The 16102-nt window shown below is 48.7% G+C and overlaps 1 protein-coding gene across 1 annotated transcript; it reads right to left on the reverse strand.

Annotated features, from left to right (window-relative positions):
- Positions 1 to 682: 682 nt before the first annotated feature.
- HSPB8 (heat shock protein family B (small) member 8) lies at positions 683 to 13856 on the reverse strand. The gene is made up of 3 exons (XM_069558030.1): positions 12884 to 13856; positions 6938 to 7001; positions 683 to 1683 (listed from the first exon to the last, which is right to left on the reverse strand). Exons 1-3 carry the CDS (start codon positions 13248 to 13250, stop codon positions 1524 to 1526), a joined length of 591 nt encoding a protein of 196 aa, XP_069414131.1. The 5' UTR covers positions 13251 to 13856; the 3' UTR covers positions 683 to 1523.
- Between the last annotated feature and the right edge of the window lie 2246 nt (positions 13857 to 16102).

Consider the following 16102-nt stretch of genomic DNA (forward strand, 5'->3'; position numbering starts at 1 on the left):
TCAGGGTTCTGGGCTCCTGGCAGCATCAGTGTGTGGATTGTTGACTGCCCCTTTCCTCCTTCCTAACAGAACCTTGCTTTTTCAAGCAGCAATGTTCCAGGCCTCAAAGGACAAATCAATATTCATCTAAGCCCATCATGGCCATCCCTTTCTCTCTGCCAAGGACTGGCTTCAACAAACTCATGTGACCCAGTTTGGGTCAATGAAAAAAAAAAAAAAAAAAGACTGTTGAGAGAGAGCTTCTGGAAAAGAGCTTACTGATGAAAGAGAAAGTCAGACAAAAAGACTTTTTTACCCTTGCCTTCTCTTCCTGTCAGAGAAGGCAACGGCAACCCACTCTAGTACTCTTGCCTGGAAAATCCCATGGATGGAGGAGTACATGGCCTTACGAGGTTGAGATGCTTGGAGCTGCTGCAGCCTTTTTGCAAACATGAGGATAGAACTTGTAGACTCATCAGAGATGGTAGAGAAAAATGACAAAGACTCTGGGTTCTTGGTGGCATAACAGCTGAAAAAGTAATTCTGAAATCACTCATATCTAAACTTCTTGTAAAGTAAAGATATTTATGTCATTTAAGCCACAGTGCATTGAGCATTATTACTTGCTACTACAAGTACCCTAATTGATGTTGCATATCTAAGTGGTACAGCATTTAGTTCCCATCAAAACAACACACAAGGCTAATAACATCAGTTCCTTTTATTATTGTTTACTGTTATTTTCCCTAAACAACAGCACAATTCAAATAACAATGACACACACGTCCCACCCATATACACAATACCACTAGCCTGCCTGCCAGACTATTTGGCCTTTGCTTGGTTCCTGGTGGAGCTGTCTGGCGACAGCCCCCTCTGTAAAAATCCCGACTTGGACATAGGAGACACAAGAAAGGGGGGACTTTAACCAGAGAAGAAACTAAAGGACTTCTAACATCCTTGGGTAGTGCCAGCTTGGGAACATGCTATAAATGCCTGGGTAGAGGGCACACAGCACTGTCTGTTTTCATGTGGTTGCTGGATAAATCCCATATGGAGATATAAGACCTGTCTATAACCCTTTGTAAACCAGGGCTGCAGAAACACTGTGGGGTGAGCTACGAGGGCTCCATCAACCAAACCAAGGGGCAGGTATGGACATTGGGAGCCCAGAATGGGAATCCCGGTCCCCAGAGGAAAGCAACTCTTGCATTAGCTGCAAGATAAGATACAAAGTGAAATGTTATGTCCCCTTTTATTTGTTTTGCAACTGTAAAATGTGCAACATTTTCATCATGATAGAAAAGGTAAAGAAGGAAAACTCCCAGCATTTTGGCCTAATGCAATGGAGCATAACCTGTCAATTGCGCCACCTTGCAGAAAAACCGACTACTACTAACACTATCCAGGGAATCTGGTCAATCCACCCCGACCCCCAACATTTTAGCCACACTAAATCTATGAGTTCAGCTATAGTAATGTATCCTGGAATCAGAGAAGCCCAGGGGTTGGGGAGGGAACAAGGAAGGGCCAAGACTGGGGTCTCAGGTACAAGTGACTTCCTGGCCGTCTTGAGGAAGCTCGTTGTTGAAACTGCTCTCTCCAAACGGTGAGTAAGGGGGAACCTGGGGAGCTTCGATGATCAGCAGGCCTTCTGGGGAAAGGGAGGCAAACACTGTCACAGGATCCACCTCTGCAGGAAGCCTAGGGAAAATAGAAGATTCATTTATTATTTTTAATACAGCCAAACATTCTTTTATTCATTTGAAAGAAAATATTTTTGATATTGCCTGGTGGGATTATTATCAAACATAATAATAATAATTATTGTTATTATCAAAACAATAAAATTTAATAATGATAATCATTATTGTTATAAAAATAATAATCCCACCAGGCAATTCCATTACTATCCCTAATATATAGATGAGGCGATTGAGATCAGAGAGGTGAACTGATTTGCCCAAGGTAACACAGCTGGCAAGTAGCACATGGGAAGAGAATTGGAATCCTGGTCTCCAAACTCAAGAGTAGCTGATCATGACACTCCTCTGCCTCCCCTCCCAGGCACCAGACTTTTGAAAAAAAAAAAAAAAAAAAGTCCATGGTAGGGAAAGCCAGAAGGTTCAATCACCACAGATCTTCCCACCAGTCTAGGCTGATTCCACCTGTTGTAAATGCAGGGGTCTTGATGAAAGAACCAGGCAATAAAGTGACCCCATGCTGGTCATGGGCAGGACCCTTCCTGGAGGGGTTGGGGAGGTTTTTTGCTCTAAACAGCCACCTGTAGCCACATGAACTGCATCTACCAAGGAGATTCCTGATTAACAAGGAGCCTTTAGTGAAGGGTGGGAGAGAAAGGGAACTTGGGCAACTGCCAAGCCAAACTTCTGAAGTAGAGACAAGGCCAAAAGTTTGGACCTCCCTAACGGCAACCCACTCCAATATTCTTGCCTGGAGAATCCCATGGACAGAGGAGCCTGGCAGGCTATAGTGCATAGGGTCACAAGAGTCAGACATGACTTAGCGACCAAACCACCACCACTCTTGGCTGGGGGGATGGGCTGACTCTGTTTAACCCTTTACATGCCAACCCCTAGGGCACCTGGGACATATGACAGGGCAGCCATGGTCCATAAGCATGGACTTCACAGGCAGGCAGACTGCAGTTCAAATCACACCTCTTCCTGACTGTGTGATCTTGGGTTAGTGATCTCACCTCTCTGACCACAGGAAAAGGTGGTTTAAAACAGCACCTATCTTTTAGGGTGGTGTGAGAATTATGTAGGATGATGAAAGCAAAGGGCTTAGGGCAGTGCCTGGTGCACAGGAAGCGCTCAATAGGCATCAGCCACCACACTGTCATTGTAGGCATCAGATGTACAAATGGGCACCTTGATAGCTGTCACTATTTGAGCATCATCACTGACCCATGAAATGTCAGCGGCCAAAAGGACATCAACTATCCAGGACAATGTTCCCATATTACACATGGGGAAACTAAGGCCCCAATATGGGAACAGACTTATTCAAGGGCTCTTACCAGGTGACCTCTATGTTGAACCCACTTGGTGGGAGAGCTATTCCTCCTCGGTCCTCTTGCAAAAGGGACTGAGGTTCAACAAAACCGGTGGGAAGATCTATGGTGACTGAACCTAAAGAAACTAAATCCTTTCATTTACAACTAAGGGAAAGTCTCAGCTCTGTTAACACAGAGCTTTAACATGGCTTTAACACCTCAGCTTCTACCATCTCTTGATATTGTCTCTCTTTTAACAAAGAAAAGAGCGGATCTATGACTTAGGCCCTCAGGCAGGCAACACTGTCTGGTCAGAATTTAACCACATTTTGCTTTGGGTTTATTTCACAATTGCCTTCTTGAGTGAGTGAATGTTTGACTGATGAGAACTGAACCTTATCAAAAGTGGGTTGAGTGAAAAGAAAAAAAAAAATCACAAGCAAATTATAGTATAGGGACGTAAGCACAGAAGGCAAAATAATAAATGAAGATGGTTTGTGAATGACTCATTTGGTCTCTCCTATCCATCCAAGTAGGAGGGCTTCCCAGGTGGCGCTAGCGGTAAAGAACCTGCCTGCCAACGCAGGAGACATAAGAGATGCAGGGAATAGATCCCTGGGTCGGGAAGATCCCCTAGAGGAGGGCATGGCAACTCACTCCAGTATTCCTGCCTGAAGCATCCCATGGACAGAGGAGCCTGGTGGGCTACGGTCCACAGGGTTGCAAAAGAGTCGGACACGACCGACCTGACACACACATGCACACGACCAAGTAGGAAGTTCACGGCTTTGAAGACGGGGAGACCTGCGTGCAATCCCAGACCTCCTCTTGTGGCCATGTGGCCTTAACTGAGGCCTGCCAACCTCTGAGCCTCAGTTTTCTAATCCACGAGATGAGCTTAAAAATACCAGCTCTCTGCGTGCTGTGCCAAGTCACATCAGTTATGTCCGACTCTTTGTGATCCTATGGACTATAGCTCGCCAGGCTCCTCTGTCCATGGGATTCTCTAGGCAAGAACACTGGAGTGGTTTGCCATTCCCTCCTCCAGGGGAATCTTCCTAACCCAAAGGTCGAACTTGTGTCTCTTATGTCTTCTGAATTGGCAAGTGGGTTATTTGCCACAGCACTACCCCAATACCTACTCTATAGGATTCTTTTAAAGATGGCATAAAATTAAACCTCTACATCTTAAAAAAAAAAAAAAAAGGCACCATTGTCTTGTGTCCTGTCTATGGAATGAGTTTTCAATTAAGAAACTTTTTCTTTTTACGGTCCTCAGAGCTGGCATTAGATGCTTGTTTATTTATTTACTGGAGGTAGCACGTGGGATCTTAGTTTCCCAATCAGGGATTGAACCCACACCCCTTGCATTGGAAGCACAGAATCTTAACCACTGCACCAGCAGGGAAGCCCCAAACCTCTACAGCTCTTAACCTGGCACTTGACACACCACAGGGGGCTGCAAATGGCAGATCAGATACCAGGGAAGCTGTGCAGCAAAGCCACTAAAGTCTGCTCTGGTTCTGGGCATCCTCTGTTGATGACTTTCTGCATTCCCTGGTCTCTCACTCCAGGGAGGTGTGGAAAAGCCCCCGTCTCCAGTCTTTGCCCTGCGCTGGACCTGACTTGCAAATTCCAGTCTCTCCCTTATCCAGTCAAAATGGGGTCTTTCCCAAGGGGATGTGTGTGTTGGGAAGAATCCCTAGCTGTGGGCAAGGCAGACGGCTGGAGCATCGTGTCTGGGAGGAAATCTCCAAAGGCCTCAGCTGGGTTTAAGGAGCTTCTCTAAACTCTAACGACTGGAGTATTTCCTGGGAGAGGCAATGAGACCTCTGAGATGGGGCCGGGGCCATCCCAAATCCCAGTCCCGCTGCTTGGTGATGGAGTCAGGGCAGGGCCAGGAGGTCTCAGGACGCCCAGCTGCTCTTGTGTGATTCCAGTCTTGCTGAGTCTCTAGTAGATTAGTCCCCATGGGCTGAGCACTGAGTCTGTACACATTCTCTCACTCCCCATCCTAAGGGAAGGTGGAACAGAAGCCCAGAGCAGTTTAGCACGTGGCTCCAAGTCACCCACTCAGTCGTGGCGCCAGGACTCCCTACACCCAGAAGTGAGATTCAAAATATTTAATGACTGGCACAGCTGGACATTGACCAGCTGGAATGGATGGATCCATGCCATGGTGATGGAGGAGGGTCCTGGGGGCTCTTTGGTTGCTGGAACACGGGGAGGTTTGGAGGGTTTGCAAACAGCATCAGGATGGTCAAGTGACCGAGGAGAGCCTCTGGGGGGAGGGTGGTCCTGGCCATGATTAGCTCAGTATTGTAAAAACAGCCCAGCACAGCTGCCGAGCCCCATTTGAGTAGTGGCTCTGCTTCCGGTAGCTTTAGGCATTTCTATCTGGTCAAGTAACTCGCAGCAAGCTGTTTATTTTCCCAGAGGCCTTCGAGATGGCGAGATCCATGAAAACGGCTATCTTTAGAGATGATGAATTTGCTGACTTCTTTCTGGCTCAGTCCCTTTCACAGCTTTGACCTGCCTGTGACTCCATCCTGAGACCTTAGTTCAGTCTCTTAAAAGAAACATCAGCCTTCTTGCTCCCCTCCCATCTCTCTCGTCTCTCCCCATCTCTCCCCTCTCTCCCCACCTCTGATCTGGCTGTGGTACTAGGGGAAGGTGTGGGTCTTGGTGATGGCAGGCCAGCCAGGGAGAAAAAGTATCTGGCATTTGCCTTATCAGGAAGTGTCTGCAGGCTTTTGAGTGCTCCAGAGGCGCCTGGTGGGTTAGGAATGGGCACATGGGGGGAGAGACAGGACTGCGGAAGCTTAAAGCTAAAAGCAGCCTCAGAATTTAGCCTGTGCCATCTGTCCAGACACAGGACAGCTTTGCTGGGGTGAGGGGAGGGGTTAAGATTCAATAACAACAACAGTAGTAAAAACAAACCGACACTTATGGGGACCTGCTGTGTGCCCACCAGGAGCTGTGATCTCATTTCCTTTGTGGGTATCTCCACAAGGCTCAGCATCCCTTCCTTTTATGAATGAGGAAAGGGCATTCCTTGCTCAAGAACTGAGCATGGTGAACTCAAGAGTTCAAGGGTCTGTTTGGGGCTGTTATGAATGCTCATTTTAAGGACCCTGGGTGTATCCTTTCACCTCTGGGAGATTTAGTTTCCCCATAATACAAGGAGGGTACTGTCTCTTTTCCCCACTGCATACCTTTGCTACAAAGGTGAAATGCGACTAGAAGAGACTTTAGAGCCAGAAGTGCACAGAGGGGCGGGGTGCCATTTAGGGGGACGAGGTGTCTGTGAAGCAGCCGGCCGCTGGCACGTCGCTGTGAGTCTTTTCTCCCTACAGGTATTGCCATCAGGGCCTCCGTCTGTCTTTGATTCTTTGACTCAGCCTGGTGGTGGCCTTCCTGCTACTTGCATCATCCCCCAGTCTCAGCCCTTCTCACTCCCCTTGGCAAAACTGGCCCTTCCTTTCTCCCAATCTCTCAGCCTCAGAGCCCTTCTAGGTAGTGAGTCACGAAGAGAGCAGGACACTTTCCAGCCGAATTCTTACGGGGGCCCTAGGGAAGGCCATGGGAGACTTGCAACAAGCAACCCTTGAAAGATTCTATTAGGAATTCGGAGGCATGACGTCACGTGGGTGGCTGAGTACCCCGATTTTCATGGAATCTTGGACAAGTCGTCTTGCCTCTCCTATTCTTAAATTCTTCATCTACAAAACGAGATTGTTAATCCCACCTCACAGGGCACTGAGAAGAGGAAATGGCACCTCCCTTTCTGGGAACCCACTGTAGGTTTGTTTAACTTCTCACAGGGTTCAATTCCCTGCCCTGGGGTGGGTCTCTTGAAGGAGAGATGCCCAAGAGGGGTCCCAGGCATGCTGTCCCCACTCCAATCCTCCCCTGAAATCCAACTGCCAGGTTACTTACTGGATTTTCTTTGTGAAGTTCTTGGAAACGATGCCACCTTCTTGCTGCTTTTCTTCGTGTTTACCTGGGAGAGGAAAGTCACAAGTCAGCGTCTGTGTCCTGTGGGCATCATTCAGGATTCGGCTCAGATGGGAATCCTGCCCTGGCCTCCTGTGTGGCCTGGGGCTTGGTCTAGAGGCTCCAGTTGTCTGAGCCTCTGGTCCCTCCTCTGCTAAGTGGACACTCTTGAAACCACCTCCCAGGCTGTTGTGAAGATGCAGTATGACAACAGGTAGGTCAGGAGGCCTTGACCATGACTTGTAGATGATTAGGAGTTAAGACTCAGGAAATCACAGGGATGGCATCCTGTCTTCTAAGACCTTACACTGCACCTTCAAAGTCTCACATCTCACCCTTTGCTCCTAACCAGCCAGGAGATCCTTGAGGCCAACATCCCAGAATGAGCGAGAGGATACAAGTCAGGCTAGTTTGCCAGCCCCCTGGGCTTTATAATGCACAGAGCCCTTTCCCAGCTCTGAGAATGGGCTTCTTTCTCCCTCAGTTACTGACGTGAAAACTCAGGCCCGGGGATGGGTCCAAGCTCACCCAGCAATTGTGTGGCAGCCCAGGCCTCAGAACCAACTCTTGGAAACTAAGCCGAGGACTGAGGTCTGCTGCCCCTCTGCCTGTTCCAGCTTCCAGTTAGTTCTTTGAGCCCCATTATCTGTACCTAGTCCTGAAAGAATTGCCTGGAAATAATGCATCCATCTCCAAAAACAAAACAGAAAACACCCAAAGGGTGTTTCCCTGAGAAATGACACAGGAAGCAACATGTATGTGAAATTCCACCTGCCCCTCCTCCTCCTGGCTCCAGACAGGGGCTTTTTCTCTTCCCTTAGGAAGTAAAAATATGAAATTACAAGAGGGCTGGCTATCATGTTGCAATTTATGTAACAAATTCTGAACCCTTTGGCCCCTCCCCACTCTTGGGTCTTTGCTTTTTGTTCTATTTTTAAGGGAGAGAGTGTCTCTAATTTCTTTTTAAACAATGTGGATTAGAGCCCAGCAGAGTCATTAGGCTCCTATTATTATTCACTCCTCATTTGTGGGGCCACACTGCAGGGCTCATTTACCCAGGGACACCCTTCTGAGGGGCTTTGGAATCTAGACTGTAAATAACCTTGTGTAATACAATGTCTTACTGCAGTCAAGATTTTAAGCTGATAATTTATAGGTGATTACATTATTCATTACCTTTTTATTATTCATTATTCCTTTATTAATAACTTTTTCTATTATAACGCATGTGTATGTTTGAAAATGTAGAAAGAAAAGACAATCAAAACCCTCCATAATTGTATCACCCCAAGAAAACTACATTTTTGTATACGTCCCAGATTTTTCTGTTACTGTGAAATGCATACTGTTATATAATATAGATGTATATCATCTATTTTATCAAAAATCATATTGTATGTTATGTCCAGAACTTGTTTTCTCTTGCTGACCCATTATAATCATTTTTCCATATTACAGCAACTATTTGTTGACAACATGACTTTTTAAAAAATTAATTTTTTAATTGAAGGATAAATGATTTACAGAATTGTGTTGGTTTCTGCCAAACATCAGCATGAATCAGCAATAGGTATATATTTGTCGACAACATGACTTTTAATGGCTGCAGGGAAATATAAATTCATTCAGCCGATCCTTGGCTTTGGGGTACTGAGAGGGTTTTTGACATTGGAAAGAACCTCACTGTGCTGAACATTCTTATAGCTAGATTGTCACACCGAGCCTGATGACTTCCTAGGATAAATTCCATGTTCTAGAATTTTGAAGGCTTGCTCTGTATGTCGCTAAATTTCTCTCAGGAAAGGCTGCATCAATGTAGTCTCCCACTAGCTGGGCAGAAAGGGCAACATTTATAGGAATTCGTTTTTAAACATGAGCGTCTGCCTAACCAGAACATACTCTTCTGCGAATGTGCTGCTGCTTGGAGCTTGTGGAGTTTATTCTGACCTGCCAAGTCCGTGACCACCAGCTGCCCAGTTCTGATACAGGCCCGGGGCCAAAGGAACACGGTCTGTCCCCTGGTCCACTCCCCATGTCTCTGGGCCTCCAGAGACATGCTTCCCCTGGGGACAGGCCAGTGCCTCTGACTCAGCCCTTTTGCACACTCGATATCCTGGCAGTAATAAACAATGATGATGACGGTAAGAATAATAATAGCAAACTCTTTATATTGCGCTTTCTTGGTGTCTACCACTGTTCTAAGCACTTTACTGATATCAACTCTTAATCTTTCACAAAAACCTTAGGAAGCATTACTGTTTTGTGGATGGGGAAATGGAAGTTCAGAGAGGTTAAGTGATGTGCCCAAGGTCACACAGCTTGGACGTGCTGGAGCAAAGACTCCAAGGCAGTGGTGTAGGTCGGGGTTTGAGTCTGCCCTGACATCTCCTAGCACTTTGCTCCGCTTCTCTGAACCTCAGTTTCTTCTTTTCTCCAGTGGTGGTGACAACTTTCTAATGATTGGGTACTGTGAGGAGCTAGTGAGAGTGAGTCACAGAATTGCTTCAGTAGTTGTAAAAGGGGGATGCTTCTGGCTTATTTTGATATTTGAGGAAAGAACTGGTCCTCAGAAACAAAATCTCTCTGTCTATGCTCTGCAAATAGAATATGCGGTTGGGGAGAGGATCTTTGAGCAAAGGCAGCTGCAAGAAGCGGGACTGGGGGAGGGAGTTAGAGCTGCTAAGAGGTGCCAGTTGAAGCTTAATTTGCATGTTATTTTAATATCTATTTATTGGGGCAGCTTAAGTATTATGACTGATTTTTAACTTTTTAATTTTGCTTTCCTATCTACATTTTCTACCATAGAACATTTTTTTGTAAATAGGAAAAAAAAAAAGCAATTATTATGAGTCTTTAAAAAATAAGAAAGAACTCATCTAGAAGCCAGGGGAAGCCAGGGGAAGCCCCTCACAGCCACTGAGAAATGTAGGTGCCAAGGAGCGGCATCAGCACTTCAGGGAAAGCTATTGGCCCAGCTGAAGAAAGGAGGTGCTGTTTCCAGGGAAGGCAGAGGCCCTAGGATTAAGGAAAAGGGGTGGAATAAAGCCTCGGGGCTTTCCAGTTCCTTCCTCCATCAGAGCCTGGCCCAGTGACCCATGAAGAGAACATTTCTTGGCTGGTGACTGTGGGGTGGGGGAGGGGTGTGTGTGAAGCATGATGGAAATCATCTAGTCTAGCAATTTCCAAACACTTCCCTGGACCTAGACACTCATGTGTGGTTGATAAGACAGGGCCGCCTTTCAGAGACTCATAAACTATATCAGCAAATTCAAGGCTCTGATAAGTCCTGCAGTAAGGAGACCTGTTTGTAATTTTGCTTCATATGGTACCTTTGAAAATCCTGGAACCCCTCCTTCCATTTATTAGACTCCTAGTGATATCTTAAAACATGCCATTTGGCAAATACTGATCTAGTCCAACTCCTTATAAAACCAAGGGTACATGTGAGGCCCAAGAGGTGGTAGGATTTGCCCCAGGCCACTCTAGAAGCAGATCCTGTCATCCTGATTCTGAACTGTCTAAGCAGGCTTAGCTTTGAATTTCCAACCTTGGTATGGAGAAGCAGATGATCTCAGGTGACTATGTCTGGGCCTCAGTTTCCTCAGCTGTTAAGTGGGTATATCAAATCTATGTATATTTTCTCAGAAGTCCATGTGAGGAGTCAGTGAGCCAACACATGTCAGCCTTTAGCACAGTGCCCTGCATGAAGAGTTTCAGGAAGAATGGGTGTGTCATTAAGTGAGGTAGGAGGGGAGACTAGTCTGACTTCCTACGTCCCTTGAAAATTGCTTTTTTAACGGAGCCCAGGATGTAAATTTGATTTTAAAAATCCTATTATAAGAATCTCTGTATGTACTCTCAGGGCACTGGCATTCTGTCAAGTCAAAGTTGCTAAGTGCATAGCTGTGAAGCATTTTCAACCTAAAAAGGCATTGTCTTGTTTTTGTCTTATTTAAGCCCCCAATGACCCCATTTTACAGATGTGGAAGCTGAGGCTCTGTGACTACTCGGAGCCTCTTGGATTAGTAAGGTACTCAGCTGGGGTTGCAGCCTGGAACTCCCAGACCCTATCTAGAAAGGAAAATGAGAGAAAAAATCCTCCAGGTTGGACAAAGGTCTCCTGGAGGGGCCACAGGTTATGGGAGACCCTCTACCCAGGGGTGGAAGCCTCTGAAATCCTAATTAAAACAAAGACAGGAGGAGCAGTGATAATAATCACCTTGTTTGTAGAGTACCAGGCAGACGTTTTCAGCTCCATCTTACAGACCTCTGCATTTATTATCATAGACTGTGCATATTTCATCTTCCCTACAGCCTTGCTAGTTGGATATTATTTACCCCCATTCTTTAGATGGGTAAACTGAGGCTCAGACCAGTGAAAAGACTTTCTTGTGCATATCCACCCAGAAAGTATAAACAGTGGTGGGGGGATTTGAGCCCAGGTCTCAGGGAGCATCTAGCAAGCATTCATTAGGTATGTATATACGAATTGGGGCCTTACTTTGTGCCCCGCATTTTAATAACATCAACAACAGCAACAGTACCGATCCCTTGTGTTCCAGGCATTGGGTACGCAACTTTATACACATCATTTTTTGTACGCACTTAACATGTGTTGTCTCATTTAAGACACAGTCCTCAGGCGGTGCAGCCATTTGAACCCCAATTTCCAGATAAGGAAACAAAGCACAGAGCAGTGGTTTCAGATGTCTGGCTCCCCAGCCAACTCAGGAAGCCCTGGCTGCCCCCCTCCACCAGCATAAGGCTCCAGTGTGCCTCCTAGCCCACCACACCCTCCAGAGTCTCTGATGTTTATAATTCTGCCTGGGAGCCTTTGAAACTGCGCCGCGCCCCCCCCCCCACCCCGCCCCTGAAGACTGCTCTGTTGGGGCTTGTCTCTGCCCAGCCTGTTTGCAATGGCTTTTATTGATTTTCCGGCGGTAGAGCTTGCCAGGAACCTGCTTTTTAATAGAATGTTAATTGGGACGGAAGAGACAGAAAGCTTCCCACCCCCCCCTCGCCCACTGCTCTGCTTCACAGGGACTGAGTGTCCATCTCCTCTTTCCTGTTCCCCCAAACATTCCCTTTTCCAGAATGGGATGTGGGCAGGCCCCAACTCTGCCGGCTGCTGACTCACGGCGTGTCCTTGGACAAGTCCCCGCCTGGGCCTCAGCGTCCTCAGCAGTAAAATGGGACTAGCCCCCTCCGCTTCTAAGGGCTGGAGTGAGTTGAGAGCAGGAATAGAAAAGCTGTAGCCCTTGGCACCTAGTAGGTGCTCAACATATCAATTCACTTCTGACCTCCCAATTCCCCGACTTAACCTCTCTGCACTTCAGTTTCCTCATCTGTAAAAAGAAGAGACAGACAAGACCTGCCTCTTCTGCTTGTGTTCACTGAGATGCCACAGGTAAAGCTCTGAGCATGGTGCCTGGTAGACATTAACCGCTCAATCAAGGTTACCACGTCATAGCTTTGTAGCCGTGATTATGCCTCAGTTTCCTCATGTGGGACAAGGGGAAGGTGTTTCCCTTGAAATCTGAGCTAGTTACAAACACCCCCTTCTGGACTGTGTCTTGGTGTTGGGGTGCATGAACCCCGTTTCTTCTTTGTTTTTTTTACCCCTATATCTAATATTCTTTACATTAAATTTTGCTAAAACAGGTAGTGTGGTTTCCATTTCCCTGCCTGTTGGCTGGTTGATGCTGCACCCAAAGGTTAAAATTTCTCCTGGGAGCCAGAAGAGAAGAGCTTTTCTGTAAAGATAACTTTTACGGGTTGCATTCCTGAGCCCTGAAGTCACCTGTGTCATGCTGTCATAGCGTCCCCTCTAAGGGAGCGTCCTCCCCACCCCCCACTCCCATTCTCTCCTTCTTGTCCTCCCCCACTCACCAGACACCTCCACGTATCCGTCCTTGGTCTTTACCATCAGCTCCTCCGGCTTAAAGCTGTGCACGTTGACACACACTTTCCAGGGCTCCCCGGGGAATGGTGGGGGGCTCCTGCCCTCAGCAGGCACCCCAAATCTGGTCATGGCAGTGGGCCCCCGGGGCACCATGCCCGACCTCAGGGTCCCCGGCCAGGCGGAGGAGAGTCGAGGCAGGGCCCAGTCAGGCCAAGAGGCAGTCAAGTCGTCGGGGAAGGGGTCCATGCCAAAGCCATCGTCCAGCAGGCGGGAGGACAGGGGCGAGTCCCGGAAGGGGTCTCGGCGCCGGCGGCTCGTGTAGTGGCAGGGGAAGGGCATCTGACCGTCAGCCATGGTGGCTGCTGAGCTGAAGGGGAAACAGAGGCTCAGAGAGAGGGAGCCGCCTGCCCAAGGTCACACAGCAAGGTGAGGTGGGTGCGCTGGCCTTCCAAGCTTATTCTTCAGATTCAGAACCATCCACTGCCAGGGACAGAGGCACACACTTGGCTGGGGTCCGAGCCCCCAAAGACACTCTAGCCACCGAAGGCGACCTCCGGTTGCTCCAGCAGAATTCTCAAGGACCCCTCTCCACACAGCCTCACCGGAGATCAGCCAGCCGCCACTGTCCTCCCAAGCCGTCCAGGCCCCCAGCCAGAGCCACTGAGTGAAGCCGAGAGCTTAATAAACCCGGGGACGCAGGCCTAGAAACTTCTCCTTGCTTCTCGTGGGCTGGGCGCCTTCTATTTATTGCTTCTTGGGGCTGGAGGCGGGTTTTGTAAACGCCTCCTGTCACAGGAGTATTCGGAGGTGATGAACCAGCCCCAGAGAATCCGCTGAGGGGGACAGCTGGCCTCCCAGGGGGCTGGGAGGGGCCTTCTCTGCTTCCCCGGACTCTCCTCCCCCAGCTCGGCTCAGCCCCGCCCTCTCTGCCGCTCTCTCGCCCGGAGCCCGCCCGCCCCTAGCGGGGCACTATGGCCCGGCTATTAATAACCCTGCCTGGGTGAGGGCTCAGGTCACCCTCTGGAAATACCTTCCTCAGAGCCTGCTGCGTCCTGCCTCCTCCCTGGGGACCCGCGGAAGGGGAGGAGAGAGACTCCGGAGCGCAGTGGATTTGAAGGCAGATGGCCCTGGGTTGCCGTCCGCTCTTTCAAGCCTTTAGCATCCTCAGGCTCTCAGTGCTTGCCTTCTGAGGGGAATACCATTCTCCGCAGGTGGCTCTGAACTATCTGCTTTCCCACCTGTGAAGTGGATGTAACCGTAGCTTCCTGACGAATGTGTCATCCTCCTTAAAACATGTAGCAAACCATCACTTTTATGTTTTCAATGTTGACTCTCAATTACATAATGCTTGCTAGGTGCCAGGCTCTGTTCTAAATGCTTTACACACATTAACCTGCTTTATCTTCACCATCAATCCCGTGAGGTGAGGGTACCATGCTGATCTCCATTTTACAGATGAGGAGGCTGCCATGGGGAGTGGTACCCAATGGTAGCTTCTCTCATGGTGAGGACAATTAAGCATGACAATTATCAAAGGTGCTGTATTCAGGCAGGGTTTCTGGTCTGATTTTCCAAGCCCAGAGAGGGCTTGTTTGCTAGATTCTTCTGCCCCTCCCATGTAGCTTAGAGAATGAATTTGTAAATTATCCTTTGACCTCAGCACCCCTAGAGCTTGGGTTTGTCTTTGATCTGTGCCTAGCAGGTGTGCAGTCTGGGGCTTGCCATTGACCCCTCTGTGGGCTTGGGGTCTGGGTCCTGCCATCTTCATGGGGTGGGGTGGGGAGGGGGTTAAGGAATTCAGTGAGTCATTGGTTGAGAAATCAGTTCGGTATTAAGCAGGGCGCACATGAGGTAGTTTGCTAAAAATAATAGTATGGAGGATGACAACATCCTCATCGTTTGCTGTCCCCGGTGCACCTGCCACAGGGCTGCACAGCGGTGTATGTTGTAGCCCTAAACTCTCACAAAGGCACCAGGGGCACTGTCGCCATGCCCATTCTGCAGGCGAGGAAGCAGAGGAAACAGAGCCTGGGCCCACTGCTGGGGCAGCGGGTGGGGCCTGGGTAGGAACCTGCAAGTCTGTGCTGAGCTGACCGACCCAGACACCACCGCCTTCCTCCTGGGCTGAGAGAGGGAGATGGCGGCACCCTCATCCCAAGTGACCGGGGTGAGATCATCGAGCTAGAAGCTTCAGGCTGACGTCGCATCAGGCACAGAGGCCTCAGCTCTCTCTGTAATTGCAGCAGGGCGAGGCTGGCTGGGTGTGGAGCCAGGATGGGGAGAATCACTGCATTACACACAGAAGAAGGCTGGCCCCGTCTGCAACTTGGGTGGGGGTTGGGGGGGGGGTTCCGAGCCAGGGTGGGGGGTGGCAGGATCCCGAGGGAGTGAGTTTTGTGTGTGGGCTGGAGTGGGTGGGTTCAGGCATGTGTGTTTCTGTGGGGATGGGGCTCTGTTTCTTGTTTATCTGTGCCCAAGTCTGCTGATGGGTGTGTTCTAGAAGACTCTGCTTCTCTTTCCTCCCAGACTTCCCTTCCACAAAGCCTGGGGAGTAGGGGGGTCACACACTCAAGAACCTCATCTACCTTCTCAAGGATGATTGCAACTTCCAGGCCCGCAGGAGGGAAGGGTCGCGGTGCAGCTAGGAAATAGCAATGGCAATCATTACCATTTATCTGGCACTTCTACGGGGCTTCATTGGTGGCTCAGACAGTAAAGAATCTGTCTGCAATGCGGGAGACCTGGCTCAGGAAGATCCCCTGGAGAAGGAAATGGCAACCCACGCCAGTACCCTTGCCCGGAGTATTCCAAGGACAGAGGAGCCTGGTGGGCTACAGTACGTGGGGTCACAAAGAGTCGGTCACATTTGAGCAACTAACACTTTTGTTCTAAGCACTTTATGTATATTAGCTCAGCTAATCCTCCCTACAACTCCACAGGGAAGGGACTTTTATTATCCCCATTGAACGGATGGGGAAACTGAGGCACATTGTGAGGATATGTGTCTTCCTCGTGTCTACATATCCAGTGAAGTGGCAAAAGTTTGGCTCCCGACTCCTCTGCTCTACTGCCTCTTGCAGTCATGGTGACTGCTCACATTCATTGAGCACTATGTACTAGGCCCTGTGCCCAGCACTTTGTTCAACACTTCAGTGAATCTCCAGGGTTCAGAGAGGTGAAGCCACCTGTCCTGGACCACACAGCTG

This window comes from Ovis canadensis, chromosome 17 (assembly GCF_042477335.2).
Source record: "Ovis canadensis isolate MfBH-ARS-UI-01 breed Bighorn chromosome 17, ARS-UI_OviCan_v2, whole genome shotgun sequence".
Taxonomy (NCBI): Eukaryota; Metazoa; Chordata; class Mammalia; order Artiodactyla; family Bovidae; genus Ovis; species Ovis canadensis.

Bases quoted from the DNA above. Each gene is read 5' to 3' on its own strand.
- HSPB8 (XM_069558030.1), bottom strand. From the start codon at position 13,250: ATGGCTGACGGTCAGATGCCCTTCCCCTGCCACTACACGAGCCGCCGG. The intron at 7,002-12,883 runs GTGAGTGGGGGA...TTCCTCTCCCAG, and splicing joins CGGATACGTGGAGGTGTCTG to GTAAACACGAAGAAAAGCAG. The intron at 1,684-6,937 runs GTAAGTAACCTG...TATTTTCCCTAG, and splicing joins AACTTCACAAAGAAAATCCA to GCTTCCTGCAGAGGTGGATC.